At 42.2% G+C, this 20,341-nt stretch overlaps 1 protein-coding gene across 5 annotated transcripts in view; it reads left to right on the top strand.

Annotated features, from left to right (window-relative positions):
- Positions 1–20,341, top strand: part of LOC133495214 (poly(ADP-ribose) glycohydrolase-like) — a 66,204-nt gene continuing 45,863 nt past the window's right edge. For 4 of the 5 annotated variants that reach the window (XM_061809593.1, XM_061809591.1, XM_061809590.1 and 1 more), the window contains exons 1-16: positions 1–433; positions 526–1,326; positions 1,662–1,778; positions 2,742–2,828; positions 3,006–3,080; positions 6,388–6,480; positions 7,104–7,258; positions 9,313–9,392; positions 9,477–9,537; positions 9,625–9,700; positions 10,521–10,668; positions 12,677–12,755; positions 13,346–13,454; positions 14,921–15,026; positions 15,930–16,058; positions 16,867–18,101. In XM_061809593.1, the coding sequence (XP_061665577.1) occupies positions 730–1,326; positions 1,662–1,778; positions 2,742–2,828; positions 3,006–3,080; positions 6,388–6,480; positions 7,104–7,258; positions 9,313–9,392; positions 9,477–9,537; positions 9,625–9,700; positions 10,521–10,668; positions 12,677–12,755; positions 13,346–13,454; positions 14,921–15,026; positions 15,930–16,058; positions 16,867–16,994 (2,040 nt within the window). In that variant the 5' untranslated portion in view covers positions 1–433; positions 526–729 and the 3' untranslated portion in view covers positions 16,995–18,101. The remainder of the gene's footprint in view (positions 434–525; positions 1,327–1,661; positions 1,779–2,741; positions 2,829–3,005; positions 3,081–6,387; positions 6,481–7,103; positions 7,259–9,312; positions 9,393–9,476; positions 9,538–9,624; positions 9,701–10,520; positions 10,669–12,676; positions 12,756–13,345; positions 13,455–14,920; positions 15,027–15,929; positions 16,059–16,866; positions 18,102–20,341) is intronic. The other variant, XM_061809592.1, reaches the window with a different exon arrangement.

Below are 20,341 nucleotides of genomic sequence, written 5' to 3'. Positions count from 1 at the left end.
GTCACGTAACGCGGAAGTCTTACAGTTTGAAGTTCACAAAAGCAAAGATGGAAAGTGTTCGTGCTCTTTCCGATTCAATTTAACATTTATCGTTCTTTCAAAAAGGGTCGAGTCCTTCACAGTATTTCGAGATTATGCCTTCATTCCAAACCAGCAGTTTATTGTGTTACTTTGTTTAAAAGCAGTTATCATTAGAGCGACCGAGCTAATTAGCTCATCAATGTCTCGACATTTTATTCACCTTCGCCACTAGCTAAATAAAAATGGCCAAAACTTACAGGCCGAGGAATGTTAAGGCATCACTTCCTAGACAATATCAAAATGTCCGTGTAACTGAGTAATGCGGTTAACTATTTCCGACTAGAGTTCGTGTCACATAATTTTACTGTATATTTTGTGGAATCGAAGCAACAGATCGTCGTGAAGTTTCCTTGTGAGTACAAACACTTGAGTCACTTTATGTTCTTTTGCTTTGTAATGTGTCTCTTTAATGTGTTCTTGTTACTTTCTACCCTCATTTTGCAGAATGACAGACTTTGAACCGTCAGTAAAGAGAGCCCGGATTGATACCCTGTCTCCATCATCAAAATCATCTCTCCAAAATAATCTTATTTTCCAAGATTAAACGACTTTCAGTTTTAAAAAAACACGTTTTTCTGCGTAGGCTCAACATTATGCATTCAGAACAACAGTAATGGGACATGAGGTCAACAAGAAGACGGCAACAAGATGAATTCAAGGATAAAGACTGGCATGGATGGTTTGCGAGGTGTCAAAACAAAAAAATCCCATCGCAGGGTTGGCTCGAAGCAGCAAAGGTCCAGAAGCACCCTGGAAAGATGGTTACTGAAGCCCACACCAAATCAAAACGATTCTGAAATAACCGATGAAGACGGCCCTCAAAGCCCCCCAGGTCACTCTCATGGTGGTCTCAATGCTGTGTCGGACTCTGATGAAGACACGCAACCTCTATCGCCACAAGAGCTGGACTGCGACGGCCATGTCTGGACTCCGTTAACGGATTCAGAAAGTGAATCCATTCTTCAAGAATGCGGTTCGGAGAAACGGGAAGTGGCATCGGGCTCCACAGCCTCGGGGTGCTTTGTCAAAGCCAAGATAACGGATTTCTTTTCAGGCCCTTCGCCCGCATGCTTGAGACGAGGCAAGGCTAAAAAGTGCTGTGAAACACAGGACACGGATGAGGAAAATGAACCCGACGCCACCTGGCTGGGGAGGCCGATTGGCGAACTGAGGAGGATGCCCCAATGTGGTAGACCACTTCCTCCGCTCAAGGATGTTCCTGGCGTGCACACTGTGATGACAAGGGTTCGGGATGCTGCTTCGTCACATCATTAAAACCCACACTACTCACACAAAGTTGGGGATATTCATCTTTCAGGTGTTAATTTCAGGATGAACCTTAAAATAAATGATCATCTTTATCATTCATTTAAAAATACTTTCCAAGGACATCCACTTCCATGCCTTTCTGTGACTCTGCCAGTCTTTTACTATGATCTATTAATGTTATAGTGCATTTTAAATTCAACCTTAAATTTAACCCCAAATCAGAAAATCCCTAACTTTTTGTGATTCGGACATCCTGTTCATTCTTTTTTTCTTTTTAAATTGCATGCATTTCTTTTCTTCATTATTGACAGACTGACCTTGTGGGTCACACAAGTGTTCCGTATCCTGCCACATTCGACGATACTTGGGATGATGCCCATGTCAAAATGCCCTGTTCCAGCAGGAATCTATTTCCTGTGCAAGATGAGGTAATGTCACACTTAATTTGTTCATCATTTTTTGCCTGTCTACGATTGTGCATGAGTACACCCTGAACCGGTCACCAGACGTCTCTGCCTCACATTTCTGAATTAGGATTTTAAATTTGGAGTTTGGATACTAGCTCCGTGCTTGCGTGGGCTTCCCCACAATTTCCAAAGACATTCATATTAGTTTCACTGAAGACCTGAAATTTTTGTGTCAATTTGACACTGAATGTTGTTTTTTTTTTGTATGTGTGCATTGAATTTGGAAAGTTTTTTTTTTTTGCTGCATTTTCTTCCCAAGTCAGCTGACAAAGGCTTCAGCTCATGTGTGACCCTATGTGAAGAAACACTATTGAGAATGGATGGATCCATCCATCCATTTTCTGAGCTGCTTATCCTCACGAGGATTGTGGGAGTGCTGGAACCAATCCCATCTTTCACCGGTATACCCTGAACTGATTGGCAGCCAATCGAAGGGCACATGGAGACCGACAACAGTCGCACTCACGATCACACTTAAGGGCAATTTAGAGTTTCCAATTAATGCATGTTTTTGGGATGAGGGAGGAAACTGGAGTGCCCGGCGAAAACCCACGTCGGCTCGGGGAGAACATGCAAACTCTACACAGGTGGGGCCGGGATGTGAACCTCGGTCCTCAGAACTCTGAGGCCAACGCGCTACAACTGTTCCAATTTTCTGCATATTTCTAACCTTTGTAAAATGTAATATGGTTGCATGAATATGTATTAGGTTTTTTAAAAGGGTCTTTTAAGTAAGTAAGTTTTCTTTCGGCTTGTCCCGTTAGGGGTTGCCACAGCGTGACAACTCAGATGAACGATCATATTTTGCTTGGCACAGTTTTTACGCCGGATGCCCTTCCTGACGCAACCCCTGTCGGGAAGTAGAGGTCCCAGTGTAAATGGTATGATGATAATAAAACTCTAAACAAGCTATTCCTCCCTCAGGAAACACAAGAACTTCAGAACAAGAGTCGGTGGGAGCTGATAAAGCAGACTTTGACGAGAAGAATTACGAGCATTCCTGAGTTGAAGGCAAGTTTCTCGACCGACCCGCTCCGTCGTTATTGTCATTACCACAATACGCCTTTTGGTGGCGTCAGTGTTGTACAAAACGAGATGCATCCGGTTCTTATCAGAATATAGTATATGGAGGTGGAATTTTTGTTATTACTTGAAATGATACAATAAATATATTTTTATGTGTTACAGAATGCAATATTGAAATACTGTGCTTCTACTGCTAAGAAGTGGGACTTCACTGCATTACATTTGTACTGCACTCAGGTAAAAGTTTATACTGTTTGTACAGTAGTCCTTGCATTTGATTGGTCAATAAAGATCAATACGTAAATATTGCTCAAATGAGGGAAATTAAGTCACCACAGTAGCATAATTCACTCAACGCATTTGAGTGCTTCAATATTTAACATTTCGAGACTAACGCACGTGTTGTAAGTTATTAAACATTAGATGAAGAAACAATGTAATTATGAGAAAAATAGCCCATTTAGAGTCAACAGAAGTTAAATAAAAATATTAAAAACTGAGCATAATTATCTTCATAAAGGCAGATGAATCAGACCCCGTATGTATACGTCCAAAATGATTTTTACAGTTTACCGAACTCCCACTCACAGCACAACATCCTACATGTCAGTCTTTTCCCGAGTCCCGTTTAAAGGCCATTCATCATGTGAGGGTTTCGATGCACCCCTTGCACCCGCCTGCACCTCCCATGTGCGTGCGCCATTGCGTGTAGAGAACCAGAAAGGGCTGCACCCACTGTCTGCCTCACGAGGCGGTGAGGGTATTCCATTTTTCCAGACAGACGGGTGATGGGAGAAATCTCTCCTGAGCTTGTAAACATGAGAAATCTGAAGAAGTGTTATTTTTCTCAAGGAGAGAGACCTTTAACTCACACGCCGGCCACCACTGCATTAAGAATACATCACATTTTGATGCAAAAAAAAAAATAAAAATACATGGATTTTTTTTTTCTCCACAAGGAAGTGGTGATGAAAAATGTGTTGCTGTCAATCTGTAAAACAAATACAAAAAAAAAGCTTAATGGATTTTCCACGAGCAGAATGTTACCCGCCTTTCACAAGCAAAATGGGTGTGTGGAGGAATAATTTAATCTCTTGCCCGAAAGGTCATGTTTGGTAACTTGTCATGAAGGAAAATGGCTGACATTAGAACACACTTTACCCCGCCCCTTTTTTATTGTTGAATCAATCGGCCGTCACATGCATGCTATAAATCACGTTGGAATGGGGGGTAAAATCCCAGCATGTTAACTGCCTTTGAACTGTGCAAAATTTGGTTATGATAATTCATTTTTGATGCCGTGTCCTCTGCTTGATTGATGACGTTTTAAATATGTAATAGTGTGCAGACTTGGGAAGGCCATATTTAGACGTGGTCTTTAGCAACGTTTAATGACTTTAGTTTTGGGTGTCTTTGTTGATGTCATCTGGAGCAATTAGTATTTATCTAATATCATTCTTGGAAAAAAAAAATCATACTTTCAAATGTGTTTTGCCAAGTCAAAGTTTGTGTAACAAAAGTGGAGCCCTGACCTACCAGTGAGAAGATTGAAAAATAGAGATGTGTGGGGACTCATGCTCATATATTACATTGGGGGGTTCATTCAAAAACATTTCGATTCTATTCTGATGGTCATTGACTTGTAAATTAGGTCACCTGCCAGTTGATATTTAGGAAAATCAGAGAAAAATACAATTTGCATAATAACTTGGTGTACCTGCACATCAACACGATTGACGATTGATTGGATAAAATAATCTGACGTTCACATACGTGTATAGAAAGTAGTGCAGCAAAGGCAAAGTTGGAGACGCAGATTGTTGGAAATAGATGAATACAACTTGATTGAGAACCTGCCTGCACTGACCACTGCCTCTTTAATTTCCATCTAGATTTACTCAAAACTGTAATAAGTCAATCTGTACATGTATAAACAACATACATAGGTAACACAGATAGGTTCTAGTTTCCTTTTAAACTATAATCAGGCCGCATTGTCTATCAATATTTGTTTCTCATACTGCAGGAGACAGGTAAGTGGGATGCATTTGAGTGTCAGAGCGAGGTAGACATGAGTGGCACAGAGTGACAGGCCTGGAGCCTCCCTTGAATATTCATCTCGGTGCGCACACACTTCACACATAACAAAAGCTGTTGACGGACAGTTCTCCTCGACCAAATTTACGAGCTTGCGTATGTATGTGTGTGTGTGTGTGTGTGTTATTTGTGAAGGCAGCCAAGCAGATTGTTTTACTGCTCGGCCCTGTTGGGAATAGAAACAGAAGGCGCCCGCACACATTTGTGCACACAACTCTTTGTTTGACGTGATGTACCGACCTGAATCAAGCGGTGCAGTTATCTCAGCTGATTTGATGCACCGCCTGGCGCTGATTTTAAAAAAGGGCTCGGCCTCGTATTGGCTCAGCGCCGTCCGCCGCCGCGCCCAAGTCAAGTGCCTTCATTCATCATTTCGACCGGCGAGCAAGCTCATTACTTAATGTGAGTGTTTAGGCAGGCTTCCTTTGCCGTCGTACAAATCTCCCGGGCTCCTTGTCCTAGCAAGTCTTCACTACCCTTGGCCATTTCCATTTCCACGCCCACCATCCCAAAGAGCGTTTGATGACTTGGCTCGGCCGAGCAGTACTGATGAGATTGCTCCATGATTGATCTTTTTGACATTTGTGCGGGGATAAACATGTCACGTATTTAATCGGGCAGGTCCCCTCATTTGGTTATCAGATGTTACTTTCCGGTGTTTTTAGCATGATATGAAAAGGATTTATTTCAAATTTGAATATTTGGCTCGTTAGATGCCGATCAATTAACAATTTATAGGTGTGCTGTGAGAGCTTGACTTCTTTTTGTAATTTCATTCAAATTTGTCATTTAAACAGCAGCTCCGGGGAGGCTAGTGTGACATCTTGCCAAGAAATTCAAGCAGAAAATCTCTAAAAACTTTAAAGTTTAATGGATGGAAGAATTGTGATGTTGCTAAAAAATAAGTAGCCCTATTTCCAATGTACATGATCTAATAAGATGTTTTTGATATGAGTAAATATGACCTCCTACTATTGCAAATTCAACAGATGGCTATGTTCACTACTGTCGAACTTGTCGAATATAATAACTGTTTTTAGTTTAAAATTTTTTCATTACACTGGCAGGGTTGATGACTTGAAAATGATCATTTTCATGAAGTATTTACTGGAAAATCAGAAAAATATAATTAGCATCATAATTTGGAATGCAAAATGTATCAAATTTGTTTTAGCTGTAACCTCTCTTGTTATTGATGTTAGAAAACTGAATTTTGTTTATTGCATAATTTACTAGTCGTACACTAATGATTTTAATCTTCTGCAGACTTAAACACTAAATAAACAAGTAAATACTGGTGCTTGAATTAGACCTTTTTCAGAAGGTGTGCAAAAGCAGCTGCAGCTTCTGTGAAATTAGACATTTGATTCCAAACTTGTTAAGAGTGTCACATGTGAGTTTCGTGGCAAGGCAACAAACATAAACAGACATTTTCTCTCTCTCCAAGGTCCTGGAGCCTGCCGCCGCCGAACATCTGTTTGGCTCCCTGCTGCCAAACCTGGTGCAATTAGCACTGAGGGTGTCAGAGCTGTGCACCAAGGTAACACCCATCGCTAACCAGCGCGCTCACTTGTCCGCAAAAGAGTCTGCGCCCGTGGCAACGCAACGGCTGCCGTTTGACCCCCGAAGGTCGTACACAGCATGACCAGTTAATCCCAAACGGCAGTAGAAGCGCAACGCCAAGGAAACTAGCTTTTCGTCTTCCCACGTCAACGTTGTTTATGGGCACTGTGGTCCAGTTTTGTCCATCTGCTGGGATTTCAAGATGATAATTCTTTAATTACATTTACATAAATGGGTTGAAAGATGGTGTGATTAAACTTCAAATTTATCATCAAACAGCCCCTTTCATACTTGCCAGTAAAAAAAGCAACACCGCGCCCATGTTTCTCCTCTGTATATTCTCCACTGACACACAAGTTGTAACCAGTGGTACCATTTCACACTTTTTTTCACCAAGACATTCTCAGTTATCAGTTTTTCATTTGATTGTTTTATATTTTTGACCCTTTGTACTTATTTAAGGCCCTTAATTGTATGGATGATTCAAGAGGCGGGCAAGAGTCGTGCCAATTTAGCACCCTTATATGCAATTCTTCAACCTCTCAACAGATTATTTTGACCTTCCTCTGCGGTCGTGCTCCTCTGCTCCTTCTTTTCCAGCCTATACCGCTCCTCAAGAGGGGGACCAGCCACTCCATTAGCATGTCGCAGGAGCAGGTGGCCTGCTTGCTCGCCAACGCCTTCTTCTGCACCTTCCCGCGGCGTAACTCTCGACGCAGCGAGTACAGCAACTACCCGGACATCAACTTCTTTCGGTAACTCTCGAGCCTGCTAGCTGACTGGAAGACGTCCCGCAAAATCAACCTGTAGATCACTGCTCAGACATCCTCCCGCCCCCAACCTTTATGGCATCCCGGTGTAATTATCTAAATGGAGGGGAAAATTAGATTAGCATCGAGTCAGATGGAGAATGCCACTGGGTGTTTGGTTGAGGACTGTGACAGTGTGCAGTGGCATTGCAAGTTCATTCACATCAGGGTTTTGTTTTTGCGATATCCAAGCAAAGAAGGGGTCTTAATTCTCTGTTCATCCTATGCGAGCCTAATCACATGCTCGTTTTACAATACATTTTTTATTCTTACCAAATGGGATTTTGTGTTATTAAAAATGTAAGGAACATGGAAGTAGTGGTAATTGATGTTATATTAAGGTTCAAGCGGATCATAAAACGAACTTTTAAGTGTAGAGGCAACATACATCCATTCATTTTCTTTGCCACTTATCCTCACGAGGGTCGCAGGAAGTGCCGGAGCCTATCCCAGCTGTCAACGGGCAGGAGGCGGGGTACACCCTGAACTGGTTGCCAGCCAATCACAGGGCACATAGAGACAAACAGCCACACTCCTAATCATACCTAGTGGCAATTAATGTTGCATGTTTTTGGGATATGGGAGGAAACCGGAGTGCCTGGAGAAAACCCACGGAGGCACGGGGAGAACATGCAAAGTCCACACAGGCGGGTCTGGGATTGAACCCGGCACCTCAGAACTGTAGAGGCAACATTTTAAATAAAATCTGAAGATTGAAGTTACAGTGATGTATAAGGGTTAGTTACATTCATTGATTCCTCACAACTCAAAACTCTCATATCTCAAAGGATCATTCATTTGTGTGTAATGATTATAAAGTTACGTTAGTTATGAGGCACTGGGTGAAATTCATTTTGGAGCCTTTACAACTTAGTGACGTTGTTGTACTAAGCAAACGGATGCTTCCCGGGTCACAGTAAGCGCAGTTCCAGATCTTCGGTTATCCTCACACTCGTACCGTCTTGCGTTTTGTCATAAAAACAATGTTCACTGAGCTGAAGTCATGCACAGTAGTTATTTTGCTTGACTTTTGAGGCATATTTTTTTTCTAGGGAATTTTGGTTCCACTCCAAATTGCACATCATCTGTGGTTACGCTCTATATTATATAATTGTAAAAGAATTGCACATTCTCCCAAGACCATATTGCCTTCCGTCCTCACTTAAAAGCCTGCTCTCACCAGCAGGTCAAGTCAAAGACACTTCACCCTCAGGACTGTACCGACGCAGGATTGCTGCTTCCGGCCTTCACTGTTAACACAAAACCCAAGACTGATGAATGAGATTCTCGTCCACCTGAGGGGCTTTTACAGTGTCAACCCTTTTGTCATTTCATCTCCCCCCCACACACATGAAAATACTTATTGCGCGCTCAGGAGTGAAATGGCGTATTTAATGTCCGCTCAAAACTTCGCCAATAGCAGCGTTGTGTATATTAGTTGCCAGGAAAGTGGAGCTGACCTCACGCTTCCTTGCTTTAAAAGCAACGCAGGATGTCTTAATGCATCCCCAAGTAGGAGGCCCGAACTCCGGCCATGGCTTTGTGTGTGTTTGAGAGAAAGCGAGTGCTACAAAGTGGCACAAGTGATGGCAAGCCTGAGGCAACTCCATTGTTGGCCTCGGCGGAGGAGATCCTACATAATCGGTGAGTGACTGAAAGGGAGGCTGAGTGAGGGCTGAACTAATTCTTATCAAAGCATGGCTGAACTCACGTGGAGGCAGTGGACGGCTCCCATCTCTGCGACACTTAATGCTCTAATCAGTATGGGGGGTTGTGATCTCACAAACATGTCCTTGCTTTAAAAAAATAGATGTATTTGGTTAATAAATGAGCATAAACCCATGGGTTGATGCGCAATCTGATGACATGCAATATAATAGCGATGTCGAAGATGAGCGTTACTTTTGAATGGCACTTTCAGATAGATTACCATGGGATGTACCTGCACTTGTTAAAAAAAAAAACAACAGTAATATATCTAAATATTTTATTGCGTCCAGGCTGTTTGAGGGATCTTCATCCAGGAAGATTGAGAAGTTAAAAACTCTGATGTGCTACTTCAAAAGTGTCACTGAGCAAAGTAAGTTTTTGTTTCATTTTCACTACCAAATGTACTCAATGATACAAGAAGACAAATTTATTCCCTGATTATTGTACTTCTCAGAGCCTTGTGGTCTGGTGACATTCACGCGGAAAAGCTTGGAAAATCTTCCAGACTGGGAAAGGTATAGATAATGTAAAGATTTGGACTATGTTATTAGCAACTTTTTGGAGTAATAAGTAATAATTTCCCCCACACCCCCCATTTTTAGCTCAGAGACCCTTCTAACCAAGTTGTACATTGCATCCGAAGGAACCATTGAAGATGATGGTTATGGAATGCTTCAGGTAAGACAGGCGTAGTATAGACCAGTGATTATAAAAGTGTTGTATGCAGGCACATTATAGATAGAGAAATTTGCCAAGTTTGCACGATATCTGTGCAAAAGAGCCTAAACTGGCTCCATTTGGGAGCTTTTTAACCAAAATGCTTACTGTTGCTGAAAAGGCCTGCGAGAGGGTGCACCGGGACCAGGGTCAACACCTCCGAGCCCGCTCGGCTTTCCACCTCAGCCACTCTTCCTGTTTTCTTGTCAGATGGCCCACTTTGCCTTTAACCTTTTGTTTGCCTCCAGTCGCCACCAGCTGACAGCTGACGAGCGCTCACGGGAACGCCGCGGCCCGGATTGATGGCCGCTCCACCCAGGGGGTAGGGGCGTGGGGGGGGGGGGGGTGCTTCTTGACAGCCTGTCAAAGTAGACTTCGGTGGGCTGGCTGTCCTCATAGTTGAGTGACCGGTTTGGGGACATCAGCCCCTATGCGCCTTCCTTCCGGGAGTTGTGATGGGGTTTGCTCCCAGCTGTCTGCAGGCTAATGAGCAACGACTGACAGGCTTCAAATTGAGAATCATATCTTCCGCATGGCTGCTTTCTGACTTGTACGTGTCTGAGGAGAAACAACAGATTCTAGAGCTGGTCCTACTTGAAATACTACAAAAGACGTCAAATGCTCCAGTTTAGCGGGGGGGGGGGGGGTGTTCTTAGCCCTTACGATTCAAGCACTACTCCCAGAGACAACAAATTTATGAGTCAGCCTTCACAATCAGCTTGGTACAGGTCAAATGTAGTAGACTAAATCAAACCAAATGCATATTTTTGGGGGATTTCAGGTGGATTTTGCCAATCAATTTGTTGGAGGAGGTGTCACCAGTTCGGGTCTCGTTCAAGAGGAGATCCGTTTCCTCATCAACCCTGAGCTCATTGTGTCCCGCCTCTTTACTGAAGCTCTGGATCATGACGAGTGTCTGATCATCACAGGTGGGTAATACAATCGAACAATATCATCCTCCTATGTAAAACATTTAATGTAATGGTAATAATTTACCATATTATTGCCGTCCAATCAAATGAAAAAATGGATTCAGGCTGTCTTTTGTCCCCGTCCTCGCTCAGCAAGGGCTTGAATGATAGTTGTGCCATTTGGCCATTTCTCTTGTCACACGTCTCCTCCTGATTGTTTGCGAAGAACCCGGTTGGTGGGACGGAGATTGGGCACGCCTGATTGTTGTGATGAGTAATTCCCACTGACTGTCCTCCAGGATTGAGTGGCGGAAACATCGTGAGGAAGGGTCGGGACAAATCCACAGCAGCCGTAACGAGTTTGAGACTCAGATTCCCAGTGTGAGATCGTCAGCCTCCTGCTGGGACTCCACTTTTTGTTACCTCTGTTTTTAGTAGTGACTCATTCAGACCTCTGCGGCGGCTTGATTGCGTCCATGGAAGACAAATCAATACCAGGAATCTACTCCCCCCCCGCGACCCCAAAAAAAGAAAACCGCAACAAAAATTGTGCTGCTTTGAAGAATGACGTCTGTTTCGTCCAATGACAAATTAAAATTCAACCAGTGATTGTACAGTCCTGACTGTGCAGGAAGCTGAGACTTAATTTGAAAGCCCATAAACATCAAGAGCGAGATATGTGCCGACTGAGTGGATTCAGTCGCTGTTGATTTTAAGGTTCCGCCATGAAATGTTGCAAGTTAGTAAGACTAAAACAGGGAGTAAGGAACTCCGAGGCCCTAATTTTCACTGTAATCAATAAGGTATAAAGCCAAATTACAGAACATGTAATATGTGCCAATTTTTATTTTAACGTCCATGTCGTGAGTGTAAGCATCAGAGGCCTCATTGTCGTTTCCCAAAGGAAGTCACCTTCAGTTTCTTCTGCTCACTCTTTTTCTTACACCCACTTAACTTGATTACATGGGCCCAGAATTAAATATATCTGGAAGACCTGCCCGAGACCTGCTCTGCTAATGGACTCTCCCATTCCATCATTTTTATTAAACCCCGCCTCGTATCTCTCTCGTCCCTGTTACGGCATCCGAGCTTTAGCTGCATTGTGGCCACCTGGTAAATCATATTACCCTCTGATGCTTTTTGGGACACACAGGAGGGGAATGTAATGGATCTTGCTGCCACACTGAAATCTGCAAAAGTCCTCAGGCCTAATTGGATTGATTAAGATTCCTGGCCAAGATCGTGGCGGTCAAACAGAAATACCACCAAGGAGAAGCTGCACGATTCTCTCAATCGCAGGAAATAAAGATACAGGTTTCATACAGTGTGTGAAACTCTCCAGTTAATTTGGGGTTTTCAGGTGTGTTTATCAAAAAATGACTTTTACCTTATGATGAGATGCATCCCTTTCAAGTTTCTTCAGTATTTACACGTGAATGGAATTCAGTTAAACTTCAAGACATGTGTGACTTACTCTTGTGACTCTTACTAATAAAGTAGAAGTAAATAGTCAAACTGGAGATAAATTTGCCCATAAAGAAACGTACATGATTTTATAATGACACAATTATCCCCTCCACTCAATTATCACCAATGTTTAGCAAAAAAAATGACATGTTGCTCCTTTGTTGTTTAAATGGACCGTGTCTTCAACTGTGCAAAGTGCGAATGGATTACATTTTGCAGGCCACCCTAAGAAATTTGGTGGGCCGAATCTGTCCCCAGACCATTTGTTTGAGAAATTATCGCTCGCGCTCTCTCTCACCCCGATGCACTGTGCCTCCATATGAAGCCCCCACTGCTAATCACTTGGTTTATCTACCGCAGTGTGTGGAGCGTCTCAGCGAGTGCTCTCGACAGCCATCGTCCTAATGAGCTTTAATGAGAACTCAGCCCTTATGTTTTAACCATGGACACTTCAGATAATATTTCTTTTCCCATCATCCTGAACGTGGGATTTGTCTGCTAGCTTACAATGTGTAGCAATAAATATCATGCCATGTGCATGTCTGTTTTTGCTGTGCAGGTACTCAGCAGTACAGTACATACACGGGCTACGCGCAGACGTACAAATTTGGCGGCAGCCACCAGGACACGACTCCCAGGTATTCAAACCCCACCTGATAAAAAGACCCCTAAAAGCAGTATTTTTAACCCTTTCATCTAACCGTGTGCATGCTAGCAATGTGGAGACGTTTCTGTGATATACAGTAGATTCATGTGTTTGACCTTGATGCAGACTGAAAGGCATCAACAAGTGTGTGAATGAGTTGCCATCAACCCACAAATCTGAAAGATTTATAGTTTTGAGTCAAACTCTTTTTATAAGTGTAGTGTACACACACATCCCCCAAAATTTCAATCGGTTGCGCAGGTTGATTTGGTTTTACATACAGTAAATCTTGACCGATTTTCAGCCTATAAACTTGTCACAAAAATGGACATCATTTCAAACCTCACATGGCTTGGGAGCTTCTGATTTTCATTAAATTCTTGAATTATAATAAATGACAGTATTCTACTAAATACTGTATTGTAAAAAATATCAAAGCAACAAATGCAAATAAAAAATACGTTTGTTCATTTACAGTACAGTATATTGATAGCAAAAAAAATGTTTTGCAGACGTGAAATGATTTTAGCCATATTTGCTGGACTTTTGTTTGTCTGATGTAACAAAACGTCTTTGTTTCAGAGACGACTGGAAAAGAAGATGCACAGAGATTGTGGCGATTGACGCTCTGCCATTCAGGAATTACTTGGAACAGTTTCATCCAGAGAGAATAGACCGGGAACTCAATAAGGTTCCTTTTTTTGTTTCATTTTATTTGCAAGTTTGGCCTTTAGGTTATCATCAATTTTATACCAGTGCTGCTCTTCATAATTCAGTATTTTTGTTTTTAAATTCACTTTTACTTGGTGGAATATCGTTTCAACTGCAAAACCTTTTGGGTGATAATTCGAAACATCAATACATTGGCTCATGGTTATGATTCTCAATGTAAATATTTTAGGGGCCCATCCATGTGTTGCAAACAAATGGGACTGTAATATGTGTATACAATCTATAATTGCACATTAATACACCCAAGATAATTAGTTTCAATTTATGCATTTAAAAATCATAGATTGTCTGAATACAGCAGTCTTCCCTTGTAGACACATCTATTTGTAACAAGAAATGAAGACGTTGGTGTGCCGTCAGACGGCTCGGGGAGGTGTTTGACAGCTCTGACGAGGTTGTGAGGAATGCTCCAACCTGAGGATCAATCCCTTTTGGAATACTCCACTGTCCGCATAAATGCCACGTCCGCCAGATTTATGGTAGGGCAAGTGGGTGGGGGTGGTCCGAGTGTTCCATTTGCTTAAAAATCCAGTGTGAGAATAAATATGATGCGGTCATCTTGCGATTAGCAACACACCATACGACCCACTCATGGTGTTACCATCCGTGGGACTGGAAGTGGAATGACATGCGGGTGATGTATGATTGTTACGCTAGGCTGACCAGCCTTTATGTGCTCATGCGTTGAATGACTTGTCAAGCACGGCCCTGCAGGCAAATGGAATGACTTTGGAGAATTGCTGCGTCCTGTAGTCCATTTACATTGCATTATTTGGAAGTGTTAATGTTCTTATAAAGCCTCCCGATGACCTGTGTGACTGTAAGGGGACCTTAAAAAGGACCTGATTGACCTTGGTTTAGTACAGTATCCAAATCGGGCATATTACAGTTTTGTAGATGAGCCTGTTGAATTTAGTAGAATTTCCTACAAAATGAAAATGAAAACCAGAACTCTGTTAAATACCTGCTTTAAAATGTTTTCATAATTTTCATCTTCTTGGCAAGATTTAGTGATTTAAGTGGTACTTATATGCAATTATTTTGGAATCCCCCCCTCCCAAAAAAATCTAACCTTTTCCTCTGCATGGATGTTTTCTGATTAAATCCTCACAAGAATGTGTTAAATATGACAGCTACTGTTGTCACTATTCTTAATTTAGTTCATCTCTCAAGACATATGCAACTTTTCTGTAAAGAATGTAATAGGATTTGATATTTGTCATACATGCATTCATTATTTATTACCCCCCCCAAATTTCTCTGAGCATTAAGTTAACCAATTTTCTGACTAAATTCTCCTGTTTAAAAAATGCCAGCTCATGACAGTTCATTAAATTATTAAATGTTCATGACAAAGTAGCATCAAGTATCAAATGATGTTTTACTGATGCAGTATTTAAAGTCAAGCCTTTGTCTCTAATACAGGCTTACTGTGGTTTTGCCCGCCCCGGTGAGCACAGCGACAACCTTTCCGCGGTGGCCACTGGAAATTGGGGCTGCGGCGTTTTTGGAGGCGATGCGCGTCTCAAAGGCAAGTTGTGATGCAACGCTACTCAAATTCTGTCCTCGCCGATCGTCTTCTTGCACAGAAGGCAATAAATGTCAGGATGAGTGGCTCCAGTGATGCCATTTGTCTTGCGGGAATACATTCATTTACTTATGGCCTATTCGTTGCCTTCCTCCTATTGATCAAGTGACAAAGCTAATACGGTTCATTAATAGTAAAATTGATTGCCAGCAGTAGTCCATCAATCTGCAACTTGCTCTTCTGCCTGAGCGAGTGGATTCTGGAAGCTGCTGTAGATCTTGTACACCGTCATGCGTGTTTGGTAATTATGTGGAGTGACTTGCAGACCTCCTTGGGCCCAATCAGCTACTGTCTGCTTAATGAACTGCCTTCCGGAGAGATCTTTGTAATAGTGATAGTGGTTCTCCTCCCAGCTCTTCCTTCATTTCCTTTAGCATCATCTAGTTGGGTGACAATTGGAGAAAAAGCATTAAAAACAGTGCAGTGAGACTTTTTTTTTTAAGATTCTGATAAACACTGGGCTGTAAATTGGTTATCTATTGTTTTATGCATTTTTAATTTAAAGCTCCCTGAATGGCACAGCGAAGAGAGTGGCAGTATTAATTACAATAGGAATTTGTTATTGTGGTTGCATCATATTGTGAGCTAGTATTTTGCACCTTTATTGATTTTAAATAAGGTATTAGCTAATGACTTGGCTACTGGGTGTATTTCCAGTCTCTTTAAATATTCATATATCAGTGGGGGTTAGACCTATTCCCCAGTTTAGCCCCTTTGCTATTAAGAATCAGATACTACTTCAAAAGTCATGCAAGTTGTTGCAAACCGCCGGTTACATGCGGAGAAACATTTTCGCAGCACTCCCGATTGAGCTTTAACGCCAACTTTCTTTCTACCCCGACCCAGCGCTGCTCCAGATACTGGCAGCTGCCGAGGCGGGACGCGACGTGGCTTATTTCACCTTCGGAGACAGCCAGCTCGTGACAGATGTCCACGGCATACATACCTTCCTCACACGGAGCTGCATCAGTGTTGGTAAGGGGCTCTTCTAAGTGTCCCACCTGCACCTTGTTTATACGCAACTCTGCATTTTTTCACCTGGAGGATTGCAATCTTCATGAAAAAAAAAATGGAAATATGATTAAATTAGTAGCATGCATAACACCACCAATTCTGAACAGCCCAAAACATGTCCACCTGATTGTTTTGATAGAAAAAAATGATTACTATCTGGGTGACATGGCTCCATTCCAGTCTTGAACAGCAATGTATAGATATATTATGCTGTAATGTTTATAATCTCCATCCATACTTTCATCTGAATTGGCACCTTTGTTTTATGGGACATGCATGACAAAGATTTAGTAGGCCTGGGTGTTGTAATGTTTGCTTGTACAATATATAAAGCACTATTGTTGTAGTGTCTGTTTGCATACATTTGCTTTTAATAGGGGATTAGCTTTTGAGTGTTTGTTGGCTCTGGCCGATGGCAGCGCTCGCGTGAGTGTCTTCAATTTTTGCACTGTTCTCCTGGTATTTAGTAAACGATTGAGAAGTGTATCAGTGATTGTGACTCTCCCTTCCCACTTGAGAAGGCATTACAGTTTGTAAATACACAGTTGAACTCCATAAAAGCGATTTATAAAAACAACACGATTGATAAACTGCGATGTAGTGGAGGAAGTGTATTCCTGCTTATGAGCCAACCCCCCAGCACACAGTGGTCATAACCAATTAACCAAACCTTCAATCAAAGCCCACTCTTTCTGCACCTCATGCTTTTCTAGGGTGACCAATAAAAGCCCCTATGAGTGATTAATTGTAACTTTTGTCTCGGTTGCAGGGGAGGTGTACGATCTCATGGTTCAGTATTACAGCGACGTGTGCAGGAGCTGCAGCAATCAGTGCCCTGACGTCAGCCTCTACTCCTTCATCTACAGACAGGTCGGCTCCTCCCCGCCTGCCCAGTGACTCCCACCAGACAACCCGTCCCCGCGGATGACTCTTAATTTCAGGAGACCTGTGAGTCACTGCGCCTTTGGAATTAGAAGACACACACACACACAGCTGGAAACCCTTCTCACTTTGCCTTGAGAACACATTCAGTTAATAATTATTATTTTGCCCCACTAGCTTCCTTTGCCAGTCCAAAACTAAACCACCAGAGATGATTAATGTGGAGCGTCTGGACAGTGTTTATTTTGTTGCTAATTTTCCAATACAACAAGTGTGATTATTATTATTATTTTTTTTTTGAAGCAACGGTTGCCATCTGTCTTTTGTCATTTTGCCTTATTTTTTACACCCACACAAATCCAGCCTAATTGAATCGACTGTCAGAAATCGAGTTAGAGGCTAACTAGGACGGGCACTGGAGAGCTTGGGAGTCATCTCGGGGGGGAAAAAAAAATATGGATTTGAAGAGCAGAGAAAATGTTGCTCACATTCAGGCTGTACACAATACCCCAATCAATCTAGTTCTCATTTGACTTGTAATTTGTGTGACACTGCAAACTGAATAATAACAGTACTTGTATTGGTTGTCTTTAAAGTTGAGGGATTTCATCAATTTGAATAATAAATGACAGCTCGTCTTGTCCTGTCGCTGTGAGCAGGCAACTATGCTTCCTCTCCATTTATCTTTTAATAAGGTCATACCCCCTTATATAATCTGTACATGACACCTCGTTAAGTCATGTCAAGATCATGGACTAGCCAGTCAAAGGTAAGGACCAGACGGTGAGGGTAACTCAATTTCATGGAGGTAAGTAGACTTGTTACTTGAGATATTCTGCCGACTTTGTGAAAGGTTGAAAGGAAGTTTGGACGTGGACGCAGACAGGTACCGGAGCGTTCACAAAGAATCATTCGGAAAAGAGAAACCATCCTTTGAGGTCAGTGCAGATGTTGAGTGCTGCATCGTGACAGAACGGCAATGGTGAATTGGTTATGCTTTTGTAAGCCGAGGAGTAGCTGTGGAGACATCAAATGAAAACAAGGCCACAACGTTCAATCACAAGTTCCAGTTGAAGCAGACACGAGGATCATGGACCCACCCTGCAATTGTCAACCATCCAGGTTGGTGTTTCTGAACTTATGGCAAGTACTTTTTGTCCCAACTGTAAGCAGATGAAGCCATCGTTCATCTGATAGCTCAAATTGTGTGTTAGTGATGGTACACGTGAGCACAACACGAGTTAAAAATATTACAGTGGTTCCTTGTTATATGAGTTGAATTGGTCGTAATTCTCTCTGTGCAATGTATCTTGTTAAATGCCTTATTATTCCTGTTATGTCAACATTGATCGAATAATATTTGCCAAAGGTTGTCTGTGATGTCGGCAGTGTGTGCCGAACAGACACGGTAGGGGAGCCCTAAATGGAGCAAATGAGCTCAATGGGCCGTTTGCCGGCATGAGCTCAAGGTGGGGGTGGCGCGTCTGTCTCTTTGTAGCCTGTTGAGTTCAAAACCAGCCGTCGGTGGTATCCTGGCACATTGATCTGCCTATTGTGACTCTGGTGTGTCTTCGACCTTTGGCTGCTATCTGCAGTGTTCCAAATGCAGGTGCTTTTTAGACCTAATAGGAAATAGCGTAGAACAGCTTTGCAATAAGGCTTATAGTTTTCATCCTCTTTATTCAATTGAATGTGTGTCTTTTTGCTTATTAATGAACCCCAGATGAGAATAACATGCAAGAGGTATTCATCAATACATTCTTTTTGGTTTACTATCCAAGAAGGTCACCTCCAGTGAAGGCCTACTTTGAATTAATTACTTATTTGCACGCCCTTTTTTAAAAATCATTAGCGTGAATTCCCCATGTAGCCAAGAACCCCTTGTGTGCAGATTAAAGGTATTATTAGATGAATATTGATATGTTTGATAAAACACTGCAAGGTGTGGTTTACATGTGTTTTGGCCTTCATAATTTTCGCAGTCATGAGTTTACTCATTAACAAATTATTCAGCTTTATTTTCATTGGGGCAAAAAAAAAATCTGCAGTCTTAGGGCAAATTAACATTTGTTCATGGGAATCGCTTTGCATTTTACACTGATATGGATCCTATTGCTGTTACGGTGTGGAAAATGGATGGATTGATGAAGTCTTTTTCCCGCCACCTTCAATTTAAACCCTCATAGTCAAACGCTGCAAAAATGGTACAATTTAGATTTCAGGAATCCCACTGTAGAAGACAATACTGCTCTGCAATCACTTGCAGAGAAGCAGGATACCGTTTAACGGCCATCACTTTTCAAATAACCTTTCATGAAATTCTCAGGGAAACACGAATGTTCAACTTCCGGCACGTGTTGCGTTGTCACGGCGCTGTTAAGAAATTGAATGCCCCCCTGGTCACGCCACGGCTCGTAGCTGCGAGCGCGTCTGAACCCTAAACGCTCGTCCACTTCCTGTGAGCGAGGCACAGCAGTGGCAGTGCGAAGAACATTTGATGGTAATCGCATCTCCTCCTGCAGCTTTATGCACACTGAGATGCTTCCTCGGCCAAAGGCGCATCCTTTACCAGCCACAAAAACTTGCTTGCTTTGTTTTTTTTTTTTTGTGTGTGGCATGAATGCCCTGCAGTCAAAAACACTCTTCAGTATCAGCTTCTTGTAGCGCAGTAGGTACTTGGTATAAATCCTCCACAGTGGCCATTATTAATCAGTGACAGCTATGGCCATTTTAGTTCGGTGTTTCCACTGCAATTGATCCGGAAGGGAAAATCAATTTTTATGTGATAGCCGTAGCTTTTAACCAAACCGACTGCCATCTCCGTTAAGGTCAAGGATTGAGTGAGGGAAGGTTTTTTCTTAGATTGCCTATCCATCATTGCAGCTTCACGTGATTGATACGGACTCATCTTGAGTGAAAGATGGAACGAGCCCAACAATCAGGTGGAGCACGATCCCTATCGTAACTAACTTGACTGAAAGTGTTTTCTATTTTATTTTTGTTCAAATCAGCCACCTAATTTAGAAACAATACCCCAGTGAACTGACCACATCTATTTTCGTAAACTTATGAGCGTTCACACTTATTTCTATCAAGCATGTCAAATTTTCCCAATTCACCAGAAATTAACTATTGATGTTTGCAGCACACGGCGGTTTTGCTCTTCCCTGTTTTTGAACTGAAGGCATCTCCTCGGGCGTCTAATTGCACACGTGTTGCTCCCTCCACTCACGGAGTTGCGGAAGATAACACCATCTGTTCCGTGTCCACGGAAGACGCATGGAGATTTAAAAAAAAAAAGAGAAAAATATATGCTGCTCCTTGGCAGACAGTTCAAAGTTTTAATCTAGCAGCGTGTCTGA

Source organism: Syngnathoides biaculeatus, chromosome 22 (genome assembly GCF_019802595.1).
Source record: "Syngnathoides biaculeatus isolate LvHL_M chromosome 22, ASM1980259v1, whole genome shotgun sequence".
NCBI classification, from domain to species: Eukaryota; Metazoa; Chordata; class Actinopteri; order Syngnathiformes; family Syngnathidae; genus Syngnathoides; species Syngnathoides biaculeatus.
The sequence above is the reverse complement of the archived record's forward strand: the minus strand, read 5'-3'. Positions and strand labels throughout refer to the sequence as shown.